This window comes from Triturus cristatus, chromosome 11 (assembly GCF_964204655.1).
Source record: "Triturus cristatus chromosome 11, aTriCri1.1, whole genome shotgun sequence".
NCBI classification, from domain to species: Eukaryota; Metazoa; Chordata; class Amphibia; order Caudata; family Salamandridae; genus Triturus; species Triturus cristatus.
In genome coordinates, this window is record NC_140594.1 from 80,414,559 (window position 1) to 80,440,436 (window position 25,878).

The 25,878-nt window shown below is 44.4% G+C and overlaps 1 protein-coding gene across 4 annotated transcripts in view; it reads right to left on the reverse strand.

Moving 5' to 3' along the window:
- The window catches only part of PI4KA (phosphatidylinositol 4-kinase alpha), a 548,133-nt gene that overhangs the window by 472,420 nt on the left and 49,835 nt on the right, over positions 1-25,878 (reverse strand). For all 4 annotated transcript variants that reach the window (XM_085633226.1, XM_085633227.1, XM_085633225.1 and 1 more), the window contains exons 8-10: positions 17,610-17,758; positions 16,255-16,320; positions 7,858-7,954 (exon numbers count right to left, since the gene is read on the reverse strand). In XM_085633226.1, the coding sequence (XP_085489352.1) occupies positions 7,858-7,954; positions 16,255-16,320; positions 17,610-17,758 (312 nt within the window). The remainder of the gene's footprint in view (positions 1-7,857; positions 7,955-16,254; positions 16,321-17,609; positions 17,759-25,878) is intronic.

A 25,878-nucleotide genomic window follows, 5' to 3' on the forward strand; every position in this document is an offset into this window, starting at 1 on the left:
GAGCCCAGCTCCCACAGCCGCGTGGCTTGCCAGACAGCAGCCACCAAACAAGGCCCCCCTATCCCTCATAGGATAACTTTGGGCCTAACTCTCTCTGCACCCGGCCGCCCTAGAGCCGCTGAGGGTGAACCAACTGTACCTACCTGACCCTGGGAGACCCCCGAGTCTGTGCCCAGAACATCAACTCTGCCAGTCGAGTACTTACCCTTAAACCGCAAACTCTATTTTCCTCATAGGGTAACATTGACTGGCTTTTTCCTGAAATTTCTTCTAAGTGTGGACTTTTCAAATCTTCAAATATTCTTCAAAAATCGTATAATATCTGAAAACGTAATTGCTTACCTGTTTTGGATAAAGGTCCCAGTACTGAGTCTAGGCACCCAGTACTGGATTACAAAAGTAACGAGAACATACTGTACCTGTAACCTGCATTTTCTTCCATAGGGAATCATTGACTGTTTTCTCTGAAATATTTTCTAAGTGTCAACTTTTAAAATAGCTAAATATTGTTTAAAAATCATTACAGTACTTAAGTCGACTTTCATCACTTGATTCTGAATACTGACTCAGGACTGAATCTAGGATCCAGTCCTGGAATTCCAAAAGTAATCTAAAAAGTAATCTATTACAAATAACTTGAATTTATCATTGATCTCAATGCATTGTTGTGTTTAAAATAGAGTTGCCTATTGCAACCACTTGTAACTGTTTACAAAAGCCAATTGCATATTGCAAAAGTATTTATATGAAACCTCTCATGCTGAGAAAGTATATTTTAAATCCAAGTGTTGGTTCTAAAATAAAACAAACATATCATTTTTTTATATATACATCATTGGGCTAGAGTTCAGTTATTGAGTGTGTGAGACCATTTGCTGGCTGAGTGTGTACAACAAATGCTTTACACTGTCCTCTGGTACTGCCTTACTGCTCGACCAAGCTACCACTGTAGAGAGTAAGGTTATATCTAACTTTAACCTCTGTCAAACCCTGGGGGACTGTGGACTCTGTACACCCTGTACCTATTAAGGAACAGTATATACAGAGCCACTTTCTCACATATGTGTATCAAAGTTACAGCACATGAATGTGAATGTGTACTAGGGTGAACAAAATGGAAAGCAAGAACTACACGAACCAAGAAAAATTCAAACAATAAAACAGCAACTAACAAAAGTGGCAGCAGCTGACCTATGTGTGGTCACCCACGCCGGAGCCCCCAATTATGTGACGGGGCAGAGGGAGCAAATCACAGTGGTAGGGTTTAGGAGGAGGGGTTTGATTACCCCCCACATAAGGGGGGGGGGGGCAGGGAAGGCAGAAAGTAAATGGCTCAAGAATATATACAAAGCCCACACCCACAATAATTGCTCTGCTTCAACTAGCACGCAGAAGCGGCATACAAAAGACTAGTTGAAAAAACGTATGATGTAAACCTACTAAACCAGTCAAAATTAAACGTCAGGCAAACTTAAGAGCAATAATCCAAAACTGTAGCGGGGCCAAAGGAGAACAAAGCCAACAATTAAACGAGAAACTGTTTGAGAGTAGCACAACCCAAGAATGTGAAAGCCCAACCAGTAATGAATCAAAAACACAGATGTAAATAGGGACAAAACACTGTTTGAAAGATAGCTAGAATCAGCCTACCTCTGAACAAGGCAGAGAAGTCATCTGCGCCCATATCACCGCGCATATCCCCAATTGCCCATTTCGCGACAACCTCCTAACAGTCAGATATAGAACATGTTCTAAAACAACATCAGGTACTTAGGGACCTAGCACTACAAAAATAACCTGTGCATTGCCCTGAACCTCTTAGAACAAGAAATGGAAACAAATAACCCTCTTGAAATTCTAAAATGTAATCTTTCCTCTGAGCTAAAAGAACGCAAACATAGAAAGAAACCAGACAACTGAATTCTTTATACATCTGACCACCTTAAGAATGGAGGATGGTTTCCACAGACCGGACCCATTACTGAGACAGATGACAAAGCAAAATCCTCATCCTCACTCGGCAAGACCAAGTGACCACATGGCTATAAGAAGTCGTAAGACTAGAAGTCTCAGAAGTGAGTGCACTGGATCAAAGGATGATTGAAAAAGTAAACCACTGACTGATTCAGGGAGTTAAGCTCTCAACTCCTGAAGAGTCCATCACTATCCCCAATTCTGAAGTCTTTAGGATGCAATTTGAGGAGATATGTTTTAGTCAATGAAAAATACAACAGAGTATTAAAAACAGAGGAAGAATCAGAAAAGAAGCTGGAAACTGAGCTTATTTAAGCCAACGCCGCCTGAATAGGGGAACAAATATTGACCTCTAAAGCAAAAACAAGCATTTGCAATGCAATAGGTCTCGCATTACTTAAAGTTTGAGCTATTGATGTTGCAAGTAATAAAGCAACGCCACTAGCTCAAACTTTCAGTAATGCGAGAACTATTGCATTGCAAATGCTTGTTTCTTTCTGGGCCAGGCAAGGTGAAGCAACACAGAAAGGTTGCGGACAGCAATACGGAAAGGCGGTGGGAAGCAAAAACTATGGCACGGAAAGCAACATAGAATGCCGGGTTGAATGATGCAACACCGAAGGTAGGTAGGGCAGAAGCAACACCGAAGGTAGGTAGGGCGGAAGCAACACCGAAGGTAGGTAGGGCGGAAGCAGCATGGAGGGTGGGGAACATGAATAGCAACATGGAGGATGAGGTACACAGATAGAAACACAAGAGGCAAGAGCGGAAGCAACACAGGGGGCAAGAGCGGAAGCAACACAGAGAGCGGGAAAAAGTATACAACATGGGCAGCATGAAGAGAAAAGTACCACACAGGCTAAAGAGCAGGGCGTCAAAACAAAGAAGGGGCATTAACACATGAGGGTGAGTGCAATACATAGGGGGTGGGAGAAAAGTACACATACAAGAGCCGAGTGAGAGCATTATGGAGCACAGAGGGCTAGAGAAGTACATGAGGGAGACAGCTGGAAAACACTTGCACTGTCATTGAAGACTTATACAGAAAGAAAAAATTAGTGCCTGGAAATTTAATGAGGACATGATCCAGGGTTGGGCGGAGAACAGAAGGCAAGTCAACACAAGCTAATGAATACAAAGTAAACAAAAGCAATCCGTGGGTAAGCAATGGCGAGCTCTAAGCTCACGGTAAGAGGACAATAGATCTTTTCGCACACAGCTTGAAGTGACTAGTAGGCACAACCTAAAAAGAAGCAATTGTAGGGCCATTAGGGGATTACATGGGATGTGAACAATCACTAAATAAGGAGGGCATCGCAATACAGACTATCGAGTAAAGAAAGACGAGTGATAACTCGGAGCACAAACTGGAAATTAAAGTATACAGACCTAGATGCACACGCCTTGCTCTTAAAGTAGGGAGAACAGAGGACAACGACACTGAGCTAATAAAAAGGAAGAGAAAAACGAAGGCACAGACCACCTACACTGTGAACTTACATTAAAAGGGGAAGTCCAGCATCGCTTACCCTACGCTGAAGGTAAAGAGGGTTAAGGGGAAACACAAGACTCACTAATGAGAAAGTAAAATTCAAAAACAATTGTATCAAAGACGACCTCACTGCGGATATACGATTTGCCTCCCCTCGAAAGGAGGTTAGGGTAAATGGCTACAGGTAGCAGGAGCAATGATGCTGATGGTCCTAGAGACATAATGCTCACCCGGTATCGGAAGCAGGAAGAGGACCAATACAGCGGTGCACTGACACACCCTGCTCCATCTCCCGATCGCCTCTGCTGTCATCGTCCTAATACTCCTAGCAGCCATAGTTGAGTGTACTTCCGGCTTCGAAAACCCAGTTCCGGAAACAACCCAGCTTCTGTTGCTCTCTGGTGAGTAGGCTGAACACAAGCCCGTCTTTTGTTTCAATGAGCACTCTGCTCTTTCGTCCCTTTTCTATGTCAAGAACCGAGGAACTACATGGAAATAAAGAGACCCTGGAAACAGACAAGCTCTGAAGGCACAGTTTTTTTTTTGGACTAGTCTGCGATGCGGGCGTCCATCTTCCATTGGAGTAGATTTATACTAACTACCACCAAGCTTCACATAGAAATTAAACTTTCCAAAGACTTTTTTTCTATGCGCCAATTATATATGTTATAAATAATTATAATTGTGATTATAATATGTATTTTACGATTCTTGATCTTCTTTAAAATCGAGCCCATATCATTTACACGTGCGTACATTTTCAGAAACAACTACTTTAGCGATTGTTTTGAATTAAAAACGTCGCAAGCAAATAGGTGTCATTGTGGCTTAGGTTACATTAGAGTAACAAGCAAAAGAGAAAGCAGCTCCATATCCGGGCCGGGGACGCGCATGCGCGGTACCTGTAACTTTCGCGTGTTCTGCGGCTCGTGCCCAGTAGCGGCATGTGCGGACTTCAAAACCGCCGGACTTTAATGAGTGCTGCGCGGCTCGTGCGTCCCAGGGAGGTGGCCGCCTAAGTGCCCAAGGCAAAAAAAAAAAACACAGTACAGGAAGTCCGGCGGGAGCCCACCCCGCCTTTGTGAATGGTGCGGCCAAAGCAGGATTTCAGGCGGGGCTCCTGTGAGCAAAACGGAGCCCCGCGTGTTGCTGCAGTGACAAGCAGGAACAGCAGAGGAGCAGCGCAGAGTCCCAACAAGAGCCGGTAAGTGCTTGGAGCGCACGTGCGCATTTAAAAAAAAAATGAAATTGCATGAGGCTGCTCAGGACGGAAGAGGACAGGAGATCTGCACACCGCGTGGCTGTACGTGCGCGTACACCAACTCAAATCCGCCAAAGCCTGCGCGTGCCCATCTCCTGTCCCACTTCCGAGGCAAGTCAGCAACAATAGATCTCGCTGGCGACAGCAGCGCTTCGCGCTGCGTTCGCCAGGCGAGACCTAACAAGCCCCCACTATTAAAAGGACCCTCATGAACACTCTTGGAACAGAATTCAGACCACAGAGGAGAGAGATGTACTGAGGATGTTGATTTTCAATAGCTAGAGTACTGGTTATGCTCTTCTTTAAGTGAAAAGGTACAGAAGAGACAATTGGTACCAACAGGGTTGCCATCTCCATGACTGTGCCAGGCCTGAATCCCTTACTTAGAAGAATCAATGTTTGCTGCACTACTAAATACAATACTTCACTAAATAAGGGTCTCTTCAGAGGCCACTAATAACTTTTAGCTCAGTTGATACAGTTACAAATTAGATGCCGCTCTCTGCCCAAAATAAAAATTAAAAAAAAGCTCAAAAAAGGAACATTTCGGACAAGCTAATGCCTGCATTCTGCCTGATCAGCATGAATTACAGGAACAAATAAAAGTGGTTGGTAATTAATCAGTATCAACTTGTCCCAGGTGGGCAAAATGATACTCGCACATGGAAGGGTCACATTTTATTTTAAAGCTGCAGCTTCTTTTTTTTTTCTTACCGCGAAAGCGGTTATACATTTTGCAAGGCATTGCAGCTAATTCTGAAATATCTGTGAAAACGAGAGAAGGGCTAATAGCACCCTTCCGCAGCATGCTGGCTAAAAACTTCATTACAGTGAGGAGCTTTAGCATGTGTTATTGCTGCTAAGGTTAGCACTACTAAACATTTCCCTTCAGATCTTGGATAGCCCTTCCACGGTGTGAGGTAAAGCAGCAGCATTTGGGAGCCAATGGGTGGTGGCAGCAAATTCAGGAAAAGGTTCACAAAAATCACATATTTTCCAGTGTATGGGAAGATCTTCAAGAATCAAAGTTCTATTTTGCATGGAGCACTGAAAGCTCTAGCACGATTCCCGAGGTTAGGGTAAAGAGCAGCAGATAACATTTTAGAAGACAATGAAAGCAAGCATTATGAGCAAGAAGCACACATGAAAGGAAAAGGAGTAGCTGAAAAAAGTTCTGCAATGTCACAATCACAAGCACCTCACTAGTTTGGACAACTGAACCAGCAGAGAGGTGACAGACTGATTGCCCAACCCCAAAAAAATTCTGACAACACAGAAAAGCCATGTATATCCTTTTAAAATATGTCTCTTGTCCATCTCATCTATACTTCTCTCTCCCACTCCTTCCTCACTCATACTCTCTCTGCTCTTGCACCCTTTCCCCCTCATTTCTACCCCATAACCCTCTTGCTATCTCTCTCCTGGTACCTCTCCCTACTCAACACTATAGGTTTAACTCCCTTCCATCCAATTATCCTCTCTACTTGTTCCTTCTATCAATATGCATGAAATCTGCCTTGCCTTTCCGGTCTATCTACATTTTCTTGGCTCACTTCCTCCTAATTGTCCTGCCTTTTCCATCCCTCTACTAGTCTCTGCCTGTCCCTCCCCTCAGTCTGTCTCTTACATCCTTGTTTTTCCCACCTTCAATTATCTTTCACTTCCTCTAATGTCTTCGTAACTCCTCCTCACCCTTTCCCTTTTTGTTCTCAATGTATCACCTGCACTCCATATTACTCATTTCAACACTGTGTATTCCTCAAGCTATATACCTATTCTATCCCTCTTTCATATGCACTCTAATTCTTTCTAAATCTCTCTTTCCACCTTGTCAGTCCCCTACATCCACGTTCACTCCTCTTTTCTACTTCACCCTTCCTCTTCCTCATTCTAGACTCTTTCTCCAACCATTTCCATCCCTCTTTGTTTCCATGCCTCTCGAACGTTCATCTTCCCTCCCTCTACATCTCCCTGATCATCCATCCAGTTGGTTATCTTCTCCCTCAATTCTGGAATACCCTCCCCCCCAAATTGCACCAAGTTCCCTCCTACCCGCAGTTTAGGAAAACCCTTAAGACTTGGCTCTTTTCCCAGGCCTATAATTAATTAACTCTCACTGCATCTGTCTGCGCATCTCTGTTTAAGCGCCAAGAAACCGCTGGTGAACGTGCACACAATAAATAATGTTATCATATCATATCATATCCCTCTATCACACTTTTCCTCCCTTACTTTTTCTTCATAATCTCTCTGCTTCTTTTTCCTCTCACTCTACCTATTACTGACTCTGGATCACTCAGCTCTTCTCTCTTTACACTTAGATTCTTTCATTCTTCCTTTCTGATTTCCCATTCTCAGACTACTGCTCCTCATCTCCCCTCCCCCTCACTTTCTCTCTGAGCCATTTCCTTCTACTGTCTTCAATGCTCCTTTCCTATTAATCACTCTTTCTCCATCATCTACTACTCATTGCTTCTTTCTCAATCACTTATTTTATTTTTAATGTATTTGTTGTAGCAGAATCCTAGCTCCAAGGAACAGTGGGATGCGATCATTGTAGCAAGAGCACCTAATACATGAGACTCAATATTATGGCGAGGGTGGCTGGTCGTACTTCTTTCACCATTTGTATACCTCTCACTGCCACTTCCTCATTCCCTCCTTAAACTCTCAGCTTCCATCTTACACAATTCATTTAGCATTTCCTTCCTCTCCCACCCCCATCCTTGCCCTCTTCTTGCTTCCCTCATGACTCACTTTCTCCAAATATTTCAAGTGGTCTTACGTCACGGGTCAGAAGCTCATTCATTTTGGTATTTTGTTTGCATTATGGCCTCGTTCATCAACACTAATAATCACGAAAAATACAAATACTAAAATGTGAAGGAAAAGAGAGGAACTGACAAACTGAGATAGCTCTTCTTGGGTGCCCAGGCCCCTCCCAACAGTTATTTGGGAAATATACTATTTAATCCCATTCTAAAGGTACAAAAAGACCTTCTGTTTCAACATACCAATTTGGCAATTGGTAAATGTCTATCTTGACAACTAATTTGCAGTATGGGAAAATATGATGCAACAATCCTCATAACTACCCAAAGCCAATGGCTATGGTTCACCCTAAACATACCTTTCATATTGTACAGTGTATCCCTCAGCATTTTGAACATAGCGACATAGAGAGGGTCGCTGAACTTCTTGTAATGCAGATCTGCACTGGGATTCACCTGAAGAAAAGAACATAAAGCGGTAATTAGAGGGTGGTGCTTGGTGGCATGCTCGCCATAGTTCTCTGCCACTTGCTCTTATTTTCTTCCTCAATGCAATCCCGATGACTCAGGTAAGTAACATCTGCTCTAAGCTATAAGTCATTAATTTGATCCCTCCATGGTCAACAAGGTCTTCCAGTATTGTAAAGCGAATATCGGTAAAGTGAACAATAATAACATTTTAATTACAGTACTAGTAAAGACAGAAGTGTTTTGTGACATAATATATCTGAACAAGATATATTAGTTCTGTAGCAGGAATTCCACTAAACATGTAGTAGGTCCTTCACCTGACATTTAAATGATCTTACATGCGACAAAAGCAATGTAAGATGGAGAAAGACGTGTGTCTATTAATTTAAACCCATGTCATGCTCCTAATTTCATTGGATAATATGCCATATACCTATAAAGTACCAAAAGGAATATGCTACTTACCAGTATGCATCTGTTCTTGGCATGTAGAGCTGCAGATCTATACACTTTTGCATAGATCGCCATCTGGTGTTGGGCCCAGATGTTTGCAGGTTGTTTTTCTTCTTGGACAGTCTTTGGAAGTCACAAGTTCGGTGACTCCTCCTTCGGTCCGTACTGCGTATGGGCTTCGGCTCCATCCTCAGATTGTTTTTCGCCAGCAGGGAAAAGATGGAGCGTAGTGATAATAGTAAGAAACCCGTGTGTGTTGTATCTAAATAAGATAGACTGGAACGGATACAGGTAGCCGGGGAGGCGGGTGGGCGTGTATAGATCTGCAGCTCTACATGCCAAGAACAGATGCATACTGGTAAGTAGCATATTCCGTTCGAGGCATATGAGCTGCAGATTATACACTTTTGCATAGATTATATAGCAGTACCCAGCCCTAGCGGCGACCACCGGTATCCGTTGCAGTGGTTTGAAATAGTGTCTTTAGTACAGCCTGGCCCACACTAGCTTGTTGTTTGGAGTGCACATCTACACAGTAGTGTTTTGTGAAGGTGTACGGTGTTGACCATGTGGCTGCTTTCCAGATGTCATCTAAGGGTATGTTCCCTAGAAAAGCCATAGAAGCCCCTATCTTTCTTGTAGAGTGGGCTTTAGGTGGAACAGATAATGTTCTTTTTGCTTTGTGATAGCAAATTTGTATACACTTTACAATCCACCTAGCTATCCCTGATTTAGAGATGGGGTTGCCTTTATGCGGTGGAGAGAAGGAGACAAACAATTGTTTCGTCTTTCTGAAAGTTTGCGTTCTTTGTATGTAGTACAGTAAAGCCCTTTTAACATCAAGTGTATGCAGAGCCCTTTCCGCAACAGATTGAGGTTGTGAGAAAAACAACGGTAATTCCACCGATTGATTAAGATGGAAGGGGGAAATGACCTTAGGCAGAAATTTTGGATTTGTGCGAAGTATCACCTTGCTGTGATGTATCTGTAAAAAGGGTTCCTGTATAGTGAACGCTTGTATCTCACTAACCCTTCTAAGGGAAGTGATAGCTACAAGGAAAGCTGTTCTCCAAGTGAGGAACTGTAACTCACATTTATGTATTGGTTCGAAAGGCGGACCCATTAGCCTTGTAAGAACTACGTTTAGATTCCATACAGGGGAAGGTGGTGCCCTGGGTGGAATTACTCGTTTAAGGCCTTCCATAAAGGCTTTAATAGCAGGCACTCTGAACAGTGATAAATGCTGTCTGTTTTGTAGGTAAGCAGCAATTGCTGCTAGGTGTAGACGTATGGATGAATATGCCAGGTTACACCTTTGAAGATGGAGCAGATAGCATATGATGTTCTGTATGGATGCATCTAAAGGGTTGATTGTATTGTTACGGCAGTAAACAACAAATCTCTTCCACTTTGCGGCATAGCATGCTCGAGTGGTAGGATGTCTGGCTTCTTTGATAATGTTCATGCAATCAGGGGGAAGGTTAAGGTATCCAAATTCTAAGATTTCAGGAGCCAGATCGCAAGGTTGAGCTGAGCTGGGTCCGGGTGCCTGATTTCTCCATGCTTCTGGGTTAGGAGGCATGGGGACAGGTGCAGTTTTTGATGTGGTACCACCGATAGCTGTAGTAGTGTGGTGTACCACGGCTGCCTGGCCCATGTTGGAGCTACCAGAATGAGTGTGAGGGAGTGCTGTTGTAGCTTCCTTACCACTAATGGAATTAGCGGAAGAGGTGGAAAGGCGTATGCAAATTTGCCTGACCAGTTCATCCATTGCCTTTGGACAATGGGTGTGGGTATCTGGCGGCGAAGCTTGGGCATTTTTTGTTTTTGTGGGTGGCGAAGAGGTCTATCTGAGGATGCCCCCACTTGTGGAAGAATAGGCGAAGAACTTGTGGATGCAGTTCCCATTCGTGCATTTGCTGCGTTTGTCTGCTGAGCAGATCTGCCATGGTGTTTTGTATGCCTGGGGCGTGTTGTGCCAGGAGAAAGATTTTTTGTGGAATTGCCCATCTCCATATGCTCTGTGCTAAGCGGGAGAGCTGGGGAGAGTGTGTCCCCCCCTGTTTTTGAATATAATACACTGCAGTCATATTGTCTGTGCGAATGAGGACTGCTTTGGCTGAAATTTGTTTCTGAAAGGATTTCAGGGCTAGAAAGATCGCCAATAGCTCCAGATGGTTGATGTGGAGTGACTTTTGCTGTGGCGTCCATAGACCGTGCACTGTGAGGTGCAGAAGGTGCGCTCCCCAGCCGGAGAGCGATGCGTCCGTTGTTAGAATCACCTGAGGAACCGGGTCCAGGAACGGCCGCCCTTTGGAAAGGTTTGTGGTGTTCCACCACTGCAGAGAGTGATGGGTGCGGCCGTCCACGAACACCAGATCCGTCAGCTGTCCCTGGGCCTGGTTCCACTGCCGTGCTAGGCACTCTTGGAGTGGACGCATGTGGAGTCTTGCATGGGGCACTATGAAGATGCAAGATGCCATCATCCCTATCAGCTTCATAAACACTCTTGCTGGGAGAGAGTGCTGAAGAATGAATGTTTGGCGCACGGCTTGTATGCTTGCGATTCTGGCCGAATTGGGATAGGCTATAGCCTTGGAGGTGTCTATAGTGGCCCCGAGATATTGCTTTGTGTGAGATGGTATGAGGTGGGACTTTTGATGGTTCACCGTGAAGCCTAGCTGGTGGAGCAGTTGGATGGTGCTGTTTGTATGTTGCACACACTGGTTGTAGGACGCTGCTTTTATCAGCCAGTCGTCTAAGTAAGGGAAGACGTGAATGTGTTGTCGTCTGAGGTGTGCTGCTACTACCGCTAGGCATTTGGTAAACACCCGTGGTGTGGTTGTGACCCCGAAGGGGAGAACCTTGAATTGGTAATGCTGACCGTCCACCACAAACCTGAGGTACTTCCTGTGAGAAGGGTGTATTGGAATATGAAAGTATGCGTCTTTCAAGTCCAATGTAGTGAGAAAGTCTCCCTGACAGAGGAGTGGGAGAACTTGTTGGAGGGTGACCATGTGGAAATGGTCCGAATGTATGTATGCATTTAGAGGCCGGAGGTCCAGAATGGGCCGCAGGGTCTCGTCTCTCTTTGGTATTAGAAAATACAGAGAGTAGACCCCTAAATTTTGCTGATCGACGGGGACCTGCTCTATAGCTTGTTTTTGGAGGAGGGAGATCACCTCCTGTTTGAGCAGTGTGGTGTGTTGTGGTGACATTGTACGGTGCCTGGGTGGAATATTGGGTGGGGTAGATGTTAGTTCGAGACAGTAGCCTGACTGAACAATTTGTGTCACCCATTTGTCTGATGTTATGGTCTCCCAGGTGGGAAGAAAATGCCGTAGTCTGCCCCCGACTGGAGTGGAATGGTCTGGGGGGAGCGGGGTAAAGTCATTGGGCGGGCGGTGTGGCAGAACGGGTGTTGTTGGTTTTGCCCCTGCCCTTATTATTGTTTCCCCTATATCCACCTCTTTGATAGCCCTTGGAGAAGTTATTCTGAGGAGGGGACTTGTAGGAAGTAGAGGCGCTATCGGCAGAGTAACCTCTGCCTGTGCCCCGAAAGGAGGAACGACGAAATGAACGTCTAGGGGTATGGGATTGTAATGCCCCCATAGACTTTGCGGTATCCGTGTCCTTTTTCATTTTCTCCAATGCTTTGTCCACCATTGGACCAAACAGGTGTTGTTGGTCAAAGGGGTGATTTAATATAGATGCCTGGACTTCTGGCTTAAAACCTGAGATTCTGAGCCAGGCATGACGACGAAGCAAAACACTGGTGTTTATAGCTCTAGAAGCTGTGTCTGCTGCATCAAGGGCACATTTAATTGAGGTGTTGGTAATGAGCTTTCCCTCCTGTATTAGCTCATGAGCCCTGTGTTTATGTTTGTCTAGGAGGTGTTGCATGATAGCCTCCAGCTCATCGTAATGTGCTCTATCATAACGTGCAAGCAGTGCCTGCGTGTTGGCGATGCGCCACATATTTGCAGCTTGCGAGGCAGTGCGTTTAACAGACGCATCGAAGAGCTTTGACTCCTTATCTGGTGGTGGAGCCTCCCCTGAGGATTGAGAGTTAGACCGCTTCCTAGCTGCGGATACCACTAATGAGTCTAAAGGAGCAGGTCCTTTAATATATGCAGGATCTGTGGGGGCTGCTTTATATTTTTTCTCTATCCTGGGGTTTAATACCCTAGCTCTGACTGGGTCCTTGAACACCTCTGCAGCATGTTTGGTTACTCCTTTTAGCATGGGCAGTATTGCTGTGGCCTTATCTTGTATGTCAAAAGTGTCCAGTAGGAAATCGTCCTCAACTGGCTAGCTGTGTAATTCTACCCCATGGTAGTGTGCCGCCCGCTGTATTAAGTGGTGGAACCCCAGGGAGTCCTCTGGAGGAGATGGCCTGGATGGATAAATGTCATCTTGAGGCATATCTGGTACATCGGGGTTGTGGTAATCCTCCCATGGGTCTGGTGTCCCTGGAGGTGTGGGGTCTAGTGGGGCGTATGCCGGATCATAATCTGGATCTCCATAATTAGGGTCTGGAGATGGGGTTGGAGAGCGGTGAGGCAAAGGTGGCGGAGATATGGGAGGTGGAGGAGCTGGAGGAGGTGGTGGGGAGGGTACTCTGAAGGGATATGTGGCAGAGTCCTTCCGTTTTGGCGGTGGAGGAGGATCTGGCTTGTGTAAAGGTCGTTTTTTAGAAGACAAAGTTAAATGCCCAGTCTTTGGATCCTTTGTTAAAGTTTTTTGATAAGGATCTGGCGTAAATAGTTCTCCTGGCACCGAATCGTCTGTCGGTGTCGACGTTTTCGGAGTCGAGGGCTTCGATGGTTTCTCCACGCCATGTTTTTTCGGGGCCTCCGATTTCTTCGGTGCCGAGGCAGGCTTCGGCGCCGGAGCGTCGGTGCCGAGGGGCTGATGCTTATGTTTTGCCAGCACCGAGAGTGCAGGTTTCGAGCCCGATGGCTTCGGAGCCAACTGGGTTTGGTTTTCTTCGGTGCCGAACGGTGTTTTTCGGCACCAGGAGTAGGCTGGCTCGAGCCCGAGCCGCCGGGAGACTTAGGATGCTTCGACACCGGGCCCGAAGGTGGGGTGATAGAAGCTGTATGTTTGGTTTTCCCTAGGCCCGGAGGCGAAGGTGTAACCGGAGTCTCTTTCGGTGGGGGTACGGGAGTGGGAGGGGGTAGAGTACTCACGACCCTCTGCGCCGGTGGGATCTCCTCCTGGTCGGAGTCGTCGGCCTCGGAAGCGCTGACGAGTTCTTCCTCCTGCTCTGTGTGCTGCTGCCCCGAAGCTCCGGTGTCGTCTCTGAAGATGTCGGGTGGAGCCGAAGTCGATGAGTGCGCCATGGTGCGTCGAGCTCTTCGATCCCGGATGGTCTTTTTCGATCGAAAAGACTTGCAGGCGGGGCAGTCTCGGGCCTCGTGTTCGGGAGAGAGGCAGAGGTTACACACCTGATGCAGGTCGGTGTGGGGAAATTTAGACCCACATTTTGGGCACTTTTTAAAAGGAGTCCTTTCCATCGGCCGAGACCGGAGTCGAGGGAGGCCCGAAGGCCGGTGCCGATGTCTGGAATCGAGAAGTGCCGCCGAGAGAGATGAAGAAGATGATCTTTGTCTTAAGAATCTCGATGGACGAGGATTTTCCGTCGAAGGCCGAACTGAAAAAGTTCGAAGCCGGAGCACGAAGTATCACATCCGAGCCCGATGGCGGAAAAAAACAATCTGAGGATGGAGCCGAAGCCCATGCGCAGTACGGACCGAAGGAGGAGTCACCGAACTCGTGACTTCCAAAGACTGTCCAAGAAGAAAAACAAACTGCAAACATCCGGGCCCAACACCAGATGGCGATCTATGCAAAAGTGTATAATCTGCAGCTCATATGCCTCGAACACATAAATACATGCTGACAAAGTACAAAGAAGAACAAAAGCAGGAGTGTCGCATTTTAAGAATAACTTTGCCAAAGATTAGCCTTAACAGGCAGAACACAACAAACTAAAAATATGTGCTACCTTTTCTACTACTTTGTGGTGAAGTTATATGGAAATGTTAATATAGCTTAAGAGGACATCAGTCGAAGTAAGATTTCCTCTAATCAGCAGGTACCAAATGGTTGAATCAACCAGGATAACTGGAATTTACAAATATGAATTTAACTTTCCTTCACGAAACAGTCACTAGGTTAAACAGTAGGTGGTGTTGTACGGATCGATTGACGCCAGGTAGGTGAGTTTAAAAGATTTTAATAAGAGCGGCACAGTACAACCAGCTAGAGGAAGCCAGTACTACAATCTGCTGTTAAGCAGTTCTAGAACTCTAAATACTAGACAAAAAATGCATGCACATGGAATACATGGAGCCTGACGTAACCATCAAGTGAAAGAAATAAAAGAAAGAATGCAACAGTTGTGAATGAGGCGCAATGACATTCAAGTATAAAAAAAGCTGGCACACATCATAAGCATCAGGCTGGGGTGAAGAAGAGATGGTTGCTCCAGCGTCATAAGTTCATAAACTGACTTCGCCCCTTATTTTGGTCTTGCAAAGCCTGCTAATGGCTTCACAAGAGCAGTCAAACAAAAAACCCCAATGATATGACGCACATGAAGGTTGTGGGGCTGAAGACAGTGAACATGGCAGTTAACGCTGCTCTGGTGAACAGGAGGATATCACCATAGAGAGATAAATTGCATCAGATCATTAGTCAGCTTACATTCTGTTATCCTTGTATTGTCTTCAAATGTCCACACTCACTTGCTCCACCTTATCTTTGTGCACTGATTTCTGCATCCATTACATCTCATTCACATTGTTTGGGTGAACAACTCCTTCTCGAGCTCCTTGTGCCTTTTCGTGCTGTCATTCCTTCATACTCCTTGGACCTTAGGTCTGGAATAACCTCCCTATTTCCATTCACTTTGCTCCTACCATATCTATTTTCAAGAAACCATTAAAGGACCACCTGCTTCTATCATTATACTATTTGTACGTGAAGCACCTTGGATAAAGGTGCTGTAAGTCAATAAATAAACAAATAAACACAGACCTGGGACAAGAATGCCATACCACACAAGACATTTGGTAGCAGCAGAGTGTGCAGGTTTCTGTACCAATATAATTAGATTAGGCTCATAAATCTATTAGCAAGAAACACTTGGATGCCCATATGTGATGACATGCCAATTATAAATAAACTTTATCACCAGGACAGAGGCGCCACACACCAGGCAGACAGGCATATTCAATTCTACTTTCCAGAGTTAAACAGTTCTAAAGAACCATAGCACACCACATTCTACATTTACGCATACATCATTACAAGACTACTTCCCTTTCAGAGAAGAATGTTCATCCACAAATTTGACTTGCACACCACACAAACATTACAGAACTACCACATCAGCACGTAAGGAGTTGCCCTTGGGTCAACATACACCATCCTCCTCTGGCAATAAGTACATGTTCCCAGTTTCACAGTCTTTTTGACTTCTGAAAACCTGCCCATGTTTCTATTCACCTGCAACCATAAACAGATCAATTCCCCAAGCTCAAAGTCACCACCTTTGCATCAAAATGTTCCTTTACACCTAATCACCTTTTCGCAATTTTTTCCAAGTATGTCTTTATCATCATCCAACCACCCCCCACCCCCTTTTGTTACATACAACTAAGTTCTAACAACATGTTATCGTCAAATCTTCAATCCCTGGAAATCTACAAGAGCCAGATGTTATCACATTTTGAGGATGTAGGAGTCACATACCTCCCTTCCAAATATTTATTTTCCATTTGACACTTTTTACCTTTTTTAGAAAAAATATGATTTAAACGTACCTCTAGGACTTCTGCAACCACCTGGTCCAAGGTTTTGAGGACATGGTCTCCCACAATCTGTTTCACCTGCACAGAAAATGACAGAGTTTCATAAAAATCAAAAACTTTGTGTGGCAAATTTAACTCAAGACTGTACAAGGAATATAAAAGATTTTAAGTTACATGTTCATGTAGGATTAAGGACCACAGTACCACAGGATTTATAGCTGCTATGAATTCTTCTGTGCATGAGATTGCTCAAATGGTAGGCCATGAACGTACTCTTGTGCCACATGATGACAGTTATTTTGTGTTACGGCATAAATGCAGAGAGTTACTGCATACTATATGAGTATTTTCAAGGTATGCCTTAATAGTTATGGAGGGCTATGCTCGGGTGCAACACCAGGAATGCTGGCACGCAACAAGGAGTGTTTGCATGTTACGTACCACAGGAGTGCTGACATCCAGTTCTTAAGTGTTACGCTAGAAGTTCTCAGGTACATAGTCATGAGTCTGGTGGTTTAGTGGACTATTGCATTCACTACAGGGGCCTGTGTTCGACCTCATGGTCACAGGTTCAATACCCGGCAGGTCTATTCAGCCTTTCATCCTTTCATAGGTCGATACAAGGAGTACCATTGAGTTGAGTAACAATAAACGTCTGTTATTCAGCATCGATGCCCCTTTGGGAGTGGGGGGGGGGGGGGGGTGAACGTGCGCTTTATATAAACACGTTATGTTATGTTACAAATGGTGGCAAAACCGTTTTGATGTCCTATACTAAATAAAAAATTCACATACTGCATTGAATTCTCACACTTGCTATACAATGTGGGGTCAATGTCCTATGCCGTGGGGTCCATGTCCTATGCCGTGGGGTCAATGTCCTATGCCGTGGGGTCAATGTCCTATGCCGTGGGGTCAATGTCCTATGCCGTGGGGTCAATGTCGTATGCCGTGAGGTCTTATGTGCTATACAACAACAGTTTAGTTGATTTGCCTAGTAAGATCACCTCCTGCACTGTGAGTGTATGCTTCATACCCCAAAAGTGACTACTTGTTATGCCAGTCCTCATATGCTATGTCAGAATTGCAAATTATTGCTGGTCTGTCAAATAGCTTTACTGCCTACAGTATAACATGTATTGCTCTTTAATGGTTCATACAGAACAGGGTGCTGCTGTCTCGAGACAGGAAGCAGAGACAGCGAGCAATTTGGAAAGCAACAGAAGAATTTCATGCTCGTTTGCCTAACCTACCAAGATCAACTTGCCTTGTATGTAGTGGATCAATCTGCAGGCAGCAGTCGTCTCCCCTATAGACAGCATACGGATTTGAGAGGTCCAAAAGCCCCAAAACAACCTCCTACATACCATATGGAGAAGATGACGGAGCAATTCCTGCGGAATACTGAACTCCTTGTTATTGGTGCCAGTGAAGAGCGGCGACACAGAGAAGCTGGAGCTGATCGTAGTGAAATAATACTCTGGGTCCAAAGCTCTTCCATCTGCTAGGTATGAACCTGCAAGTGAACAACAATACGTCACCAAAGAGAGTATCTGGGGTTTTGAAAACAAGCAGGAGTTTGGCACAAGGGAATTCTCTTATTTAAGTGCTAAAGACCATGAACAATGGGATCTGCAAAGTCAGACAATGTTAGAAAGGAATAAAAAGGTCAAGAAAGCATGAAATGAGACAATGGAGGTTACAGTAAGAAACAAAATGCAACATAGAAAAGCAGAGTCAGGTAAAGAGATTAACAAGCACAAAGCAGAGAAAAGTACATGGGAGAGGAGCAGCTCAAAAAAGTGGCAGGCAGACAGAATTAAGTTAAAAGAGAGAAATAAAACTCAGCAATTGAGGACAAACAAAGAGCAAGTAAAGTTCAATAAAAGAGTTAGGACTATTTTGAAAGAGAGAACAGGTCAAGTTCAGTCAAGAAAAAAGGAGGGCGATAGAATATCGAATTTATGACGAAATGTGATAGACAAAGAAAGGGTAAGACACAATGTATGGAAGTTAAGGAAAACAAGGACATCATGTAACCTACCATCAAAAGGTGATAATAAAGATAAACCAAATTAAATCAATGATAGAATGAAAAGCCATGAATTGAACCCATAAAAAAAGATGTAAAGTTCAATGATAAGCAGTGAAATACGCTGGAAAAGAACATGTATGATACACAGTAAAGCTGTGAAAACACTCGCCCTCTTATTTGAAAAAGCATCAGAAGGTACTATACAAATGCTAACTAAATTGTGGATTCGAAGTAATGTGGTGGTATATCATTGGAAATGTAGTAAAATCACATTCCAGACCGATAAAAACATAATAGATTCACACCAGTAAAAACACAGATGGAAACTTTATGCACAAAAGTGCAATAAAATAGGTTTCAGTTGTATTCCTGCAGAGTCTACTACATTTATGGGAGAAAAACCTAAATAGAGGGGTAATCTTATATCCCAAACTGGAGTAATGTTACTACCAAACTACATTATTATTCCTGTATTTACACTACTCTCTGAACGAGGGCCTGAGAAACAAAGTACAATGAAAAGAAATTGACTATGATGAAGACGCTAAGGTAAATTATCACAAACAGCACTTGTGCGCACAGACAAAGAACAAGTAAAGTGATGAGAACAGTTATTTAAGAGGGAAAGACCCCATGGAGCAAGACATTAGACTTATGAGCTGAACCACACTATTCTGCATGAATTGCACATGCTGAACCAGGCCTCGTAGTTGACCCACACACTGTAAGAGACAAGTACAAGGCAATAAAATATTTTTCCTCCCTCATGTCGGATCTATCCCTAGCCGGCCTCATCTGCCTTCTCTGCACCCCCATGTTTATCTCAGTTCACTTACATTAAGTATGTGGAGTAATGGATATGTCTCCCCTGGTAATGTTGTCCATGCAGAGTTCCATTCGAGTTTTTACTGCAAAGACAGTCCCAAAAGGCAGCAGTGGATTCAAACAATCTGACTGGCAAGCAAGTAATCAATTAGGTTCACCTTTATCCAGAACCAATTTACACTAGTTGCACATTATATTCTGAAAGTGTCTGAAACTCTAGGCTGTTGCACCAATCTACCATATCACCATGCTACCAATCGGATTGGCTTAACAAGTCTCAACTACTTTGGGCTTATGGAGGAGTAGGATGCATCCAGGTCAGGAATCTATTTATTCTACTTCGTTAGAGAACATTTATTCTACTTCGTTAGAGGGAAACCAACGTTGTTAACTTTTGTCATGGAAGTCCTTCAAATCTTTAAACTATAGGCCTGGAAGTGTGGCACTTTCAAACAAATAAAATAAAATAACATCCACATTTTTAGAGATGTTGTTTAAGTTCGACTCCAAAGGATAATAGAAAAAACACTTCTCTACTTTGCATAATGACAAGCAATGGCCTTGCCACAGAAGCCCAGTAAGCAGCAAGCTGTGGAAACTTGAACTCTATGACATAGCAAGGAAACCCTCTGGCAGATACAGCAAGCCAGAAAGACGTGTTAAAGACAATAACAAGAGATCTATATTCGGCCAGTAAGCTTGAACAATACAGTATTCGGACCCACAGATCGTCAGACTCCCTGTGTCCAGTTACTGCTATGAAGATGGGAACTTATAAGAGAGCTCTTCCCCACTATCTCGGTTCCTCCACCCCAAAGCACTCGCTATAACTACTCACTGTATATTTGGGTCCAGCCGCTCTCTCAGACATAGATCCTGTCTCGCTACACCCACTCAGCAGCAAACTGGAATTAGATGGCCTCAATGCCTACAAAATTAAATACCCGACCAATCTAACAAAAAAGCCTCCAAGATCTTCAAACACAGACTTTTCAATGCGCACCCAGAAACCCTCATCTCTGACCCTTACTTCTGCGCATCAAAAGGAGCCTTAATAAATGATCTCATCTGCTACACAAAAAGAGGAACCCAATGGAGACAAGTACTTTATGCAATACACCTGATCGCAACACCCAAGAAAACTTTGCACAGTCTTAGACTATCCGTAGCGCCCTCACCCACTTTCAATGCAAAATAACCATCTCCATTTATAACAATGGGATTATCCTTGTCCAATCATCAGACTGCTACCTAGATGTATTCAACAAATGTTTCCTTATCATCAAGCATGCCATACCTAGTAAGGACTCAGCACCCTCTCAGATACACCCCAGCTCTCCATACGTCGCAAAGGCACCACAGTTAATGTCACTGCACTGCCCACCCACATCAAGCGATCCACCCTTGTCCCCACCTCACTCCAACATAGCGTTGCGCTCACACAGTACCAACTCTTCCATTCCTCTCGAGGGGGCGGTGTCACCCACACCAAACCTCTTAACAAATCAGCGCCCACATGTCACAACTGTAACAAGGATTACAGAGATGGAAAGCAATGAAGATATCTCTACCACCCAGTCCACACCTTCGTTCTGTTTTCACCCCGTAGATAATCTTATCTTGGCCACGGCCCATTCGACACAACTACCTCTTCCCAAAAAGTTCTTGATCTCTACTTCTTCACACCACATGCCAAAAACCATGTCCATCCAAACCTCCCTCCGCCAAGTCACTCAGACGAGCACCATTTCAACAACACTACCCAGACCACCCTCCTCCCAGCCCTCTGTCACAAACCACGACAACCTACCTCCACGACTCGATAGAATCCAGACTAGATGAAATCACACAAGACCTACACCAACTCAAGTCAAGACATACAAAGCCTAATAAATATCATGTACGAGATGGCCTGCACCAAATGCTCCAAAAGGACTCCAGGAAATAGTAGACTCAACCGCCCACCACCCACCAAACACCACCCACGACTATCAATCTCGCCACCCTATCTCATGAGCTGGCGATCTATACCTTACCCCAATGGCCCCACTAGGACCATCAGACTAAAGGATCCACTATCAGACAATGACATTCACTCCTTTCTCCACACTTCTAATCAGGTACAACATGACAAAACAGACAATCTCGCTCATATCCAAACAATCACCTCAAACCTATACAGAGAACCTAGGCATAAGAGACATAAATAAGTCCAACCTTATATGCTGGTCCCGATCACACAGACCCCCTCAGCTGACACCAAACCTCACCTGAAATGCAAACTTCTCAATTGCAGATCGGCTATGAAACATGCAGCGGATATCGCTGACCTCATCCTTGCTCACGAGCTCCACCTATTATTCCTAACAGAAACATGGCTAAATGACTCCTCTACCCCAACCCTTGACTTACTAGTCCCCCCTACCTATAACATTATGAGATCAGACTGAGCAGTCAAAACGGGTGGAGACATTTCCTGCATATACCGCAGTAACCTTGAGGTGAATCAGTCTCTAACCGCCAAGCTATCCTCTTGTGAATATCTATGCCTAAAGATTACAAGTAACAACAGACTACTATGTAAATTGCACCAGATACACCACCCACCAGGTGACAACTTGACATTCATCAAACAAATTATGGAAACCAACACTACCAATGTAGGGCATCACTGCTCCCAGATCTTCCTCTGCGATTTCAACCTATACTGGAATGACCCAAATGACCCAGCAGTTAACAGCCTCAAAACCTTCCTAGTAGACCAAAACCAGAACCAATTCTGCGACAGCCCTACTCACAATCTGGGTGCGACCTTGGATCTAGTCATTGCTAGCGCAAACTCCATTCAACTTGAATCTATCGTCCCATGCGATTGGACCGACCATCACCACATCACCTTTCTCATCAATGAATCAGTGAGGACATGACCTTACAAACAACTACATCCATGATGACCATTCTTGACACAATCGCGCCCTTACAACTAGAACGACTCTTCACTAAAGACTCCAAACCATGGTACAACGAGAGCCTAAACGAAAGAAAGACACAATCTGAGACAAGTCGAACGAGTGTGTAGATCCTCACCATCCCTAGAACACCTTAAGCACCTGGCAATTGTACTTGGTTACAGTGCTCAAAAAAGAATACTACAAGTGAAGAATATTTCAATGCATCTTTAGTCACCTTACCATGCACTATATTTAAACTATATGCATTGTTTTGATCGAAAACTTCATGCATGGTTTTGAAAACTTTGGATTAAGTCACATAGAAAATATGTCTATTTGATGTTTTCTTCTCTTTGACATAACACATGCTTATCTGATGCTCACTTCCCTGTGAGATAATACATGTAAAAAGCTAATGAACTGGGTTCCTTAATTGGCCATTTGTCGAGCAGACTAATATAAAAAAGTTTTGTATATTAACGGTTAGAGTGCCAAGATACAACTGTTTTAAAAATTGATCGCAATAACGTGTTTCTTAGGAATACTCGTTAAGATAACATCCTTGGTAGTGGGATGTCTATGTTACCTTGAGGGGCACCGTAATTTATAAAGAATTCAAATCAAAGAAACGCATAACTTTTGAAATTATGTGCGAATGTCTAGACCACCACTACCATTTTGTGATTTTGTTAGGTTTGGAGTATAGTGCCCTGCTGTAATTCCCACCCAGTAGGAGCCACCAGTCTATGAGATACCCAGGGTCGTCAGGGCGACCGTATGTACCATGATTGATGGCAGCAAGCTGTGCCGCCCAGTAGTATTTTTTGATATCGGGGAGGCCGATTCCCCCGTCGTACTAGCTCAACATGAGCTTCTTAAGCGCAATACAGGGCTTCCCGTCCCATAGCAAGTCCCTCTGAAGGCCCTCAATGTCTCTAAAATAGGTCATCGGAACAATGCCCATTGAGTTTTGTAAAGCGTATAAAAACCAGGGTAGCGACATAATTTTGAAGAGAGCCACTCTGCCTAGTAGTAAGAGAGGAAACGCCCTCCAACCTGCAATGTCATGTTTAAGCCTCTGCAGCGGCGGGAGAAGGTTGTAGTTAAAACGGAGCGTAGGATCCAAGGAGATAAAGATCCCCAAGTATTTAAAACCTATCGAGCTAATTTGATTGGGCTGTTTCGCAGTGGTGAGGGGGGGATCCCCTTTAAGGACGTATAGGAGGGATTTACCCCAGTTAATGGAGAACCCGGAGTATCTGCCAAATATTGCTAGAATGTCCAGGACCGCCACCAATGATCTTCTGGGAGAGGCCAAATACAGCAGTATGTCATCCGCGTATAGCGAAATACGGTCCTCCCAATCAGGGGACCAGCGCAGACCCCGCACCACTGGGTCCCTCCGAATCCACGCCGCTAGTGGTTCCAGGGCTAAGGCAAACATGGGAGGGGAAATGGGACACTCCCGACGGGTACCTCGACTCAGAGTGAACGTATCTGATTTCTTATTATTGACCACAACTTGTGCAATGGGCTCCGAGTATAAGAGGCACACCTATTGAATGAAACCGGCCCGAACCCCAGTTTGGCGAGTACTGCCAAAAGGTATGGCCACTCAATAGTATCAAATGCCATAGTCGCATCCTATGATCCGATTATCGCCGGTTTCTGGATGGTGGGCACTCTACCCAAGACCCCGTGCAAGCTGCGTAGGTTCAGAGCTGTGTTACGGTGCGGCATAAAGCCAGATTTGTCAGGGTGCACTAGGCTCCCAATAGTTTTAACTAGCCGATTGGCAAGGAGCTTAGCCAGGATTTTAGGCTCTGCGTCCAATAATGAGATCGGTCTGTAGGAGACGTATTCAGTCTTGGGCTTTCCTTCCTTATGGATTGTAACTATAGTGGCTACCCTCTGATCTATTGGTAATGTCCCCAACTCCTTGCATTCCTCAAAAATGGCTTTCAGATAGGGGGCTAATTTGTCAGGTCTAAGTTTGTACAGTTCGATTGGGATCCCATTGGGGCCAAGGGCCTTCCCTGGAAATGTCATTCTTAATATCTTAACAACATTCAAACCACTTCTGTGACCCACTACCATCTAACCACTTCAAGGAGATTAAAACGTCTTTACTTCCTCTCTGGACCAAGATAGTGAATGTTTCACTGCTTCAAGGGGTAATACCAGACTGCCTACAATCAGGACAAGTAACGCCCTCAGCAGATCACTCAAACACAAATAATGTATGACCAATCTCCACCATTCCTTCTCTGGCAAAGCTCCGGGAGAAATGCATCCATACCCAACTATGCAATCACATAGAGCAGTTCTGCCTTATTGACCAATACCAATCCGGCTTCCGTTAAGGACATAGCATGGAAACAGTCTTAACACATATAGTTGATGACACGCTTAAAATGCTAGATCAGAATGAACCTTGCCTCCTTATCCTCCTGGACCTCTCCTCAGCCTTTGATACGGTCAAACATGAAAACCTACTTGACCTACTGGAACACAGAATGGAGTAATCAGGGGTCGTTCTAAACTGTTCACCTTGATTCTACACAACAGAACTCAAAGAATCAAGTTTAATCAAACCCTGTCCAATACCACTCTGGTCCCTTTAGGGCTCCAACAGGGGTCCACCCTATCACCTAATCTCTTCAACCCCTTCATGGAGCCTCTCACCGAAATTCTGAGAGTCTCCAACATCAAATACCACATGTATGCAGATGACACCAAACTGCACCTAAAAATCTCCTCCTATGAAAATATATGTCTACTCAAGACAACTTTACAAAAAACCCAAAACTGGCTGACCAGAAATCACCTTTAACTCATCATGTTCAAAAACAAATTCCTCTTAATCGCCTCACCAAAAGGATCCCTTGACATCAAAGATTGTATGAAACATCTTACAGTCTTTAATTGCCTTCTACACGTTATAAATTCCATGAGATCACTGGGAATAACACTCGAGCGACAAGAATCTCACCATGCAGGAACACATGAGCACAGCCACCAAAGGAGCCAACCTTCAAATAAACATACTAAGAAAAATAAAACCCTTCCTGTCCCTAGACAGCCTCAAAACAGCTGTGCAAGCACTACTAATCCCCAGGTAAGAATATGGAAGTGCTACCTTTTGTGGTCTGCCTAGATCCAAGCTGGCTCCCCTAACGGTGTCCCATAATTCTGCTGCAAGGCTCATCACTGGATCCAGGAGATACAACCAAATCACTCCCAACCTGAAGGCACTAAACTGGCTCCCTTGTGAGGAAAGTATACATCTGAAAACTAACTGCTTGTTTGATAAAAAAGCACTACACTTCAACACACCGAAATACCTAGCTGAGAAACTGGAGCTGTCTGGTGGCCGCAGATCCTCTAGGAGCGCAGGCACCTTACTGTTAAAACTTCAGACATTTCGGAAAAAGAAAACCTACAACCTAGTCATCTCTGGAATGGCCCATACAATTTGAAACTCCCTTCCCCCTAAAATCAGACTGAACCAGTCAACCACTTCATTAAATAAAGACGTCAAACTGTTTTTGATGAACAAAACTCTACCCTAGAACTCTCGGACTCAACATATGGGCAATTTGCTGACACAGTGTCTCAACCTGGGCTCTCACTCGCCGTCTAGATGTTTAACTCACAAACCTCCGCCCGAATGGTAATGGGTATTTGTGTTGCTTGGTTGTCATGTTTTCTTCTTGCGTAACCAATTGTTAAGTGCTCGGATACCCTACTAGGGTCAAGTCTGCACTATTTAAAACTTTATAAATAAATACAAATAAATAAAGCTGGGAAGACAATCATGGGTAA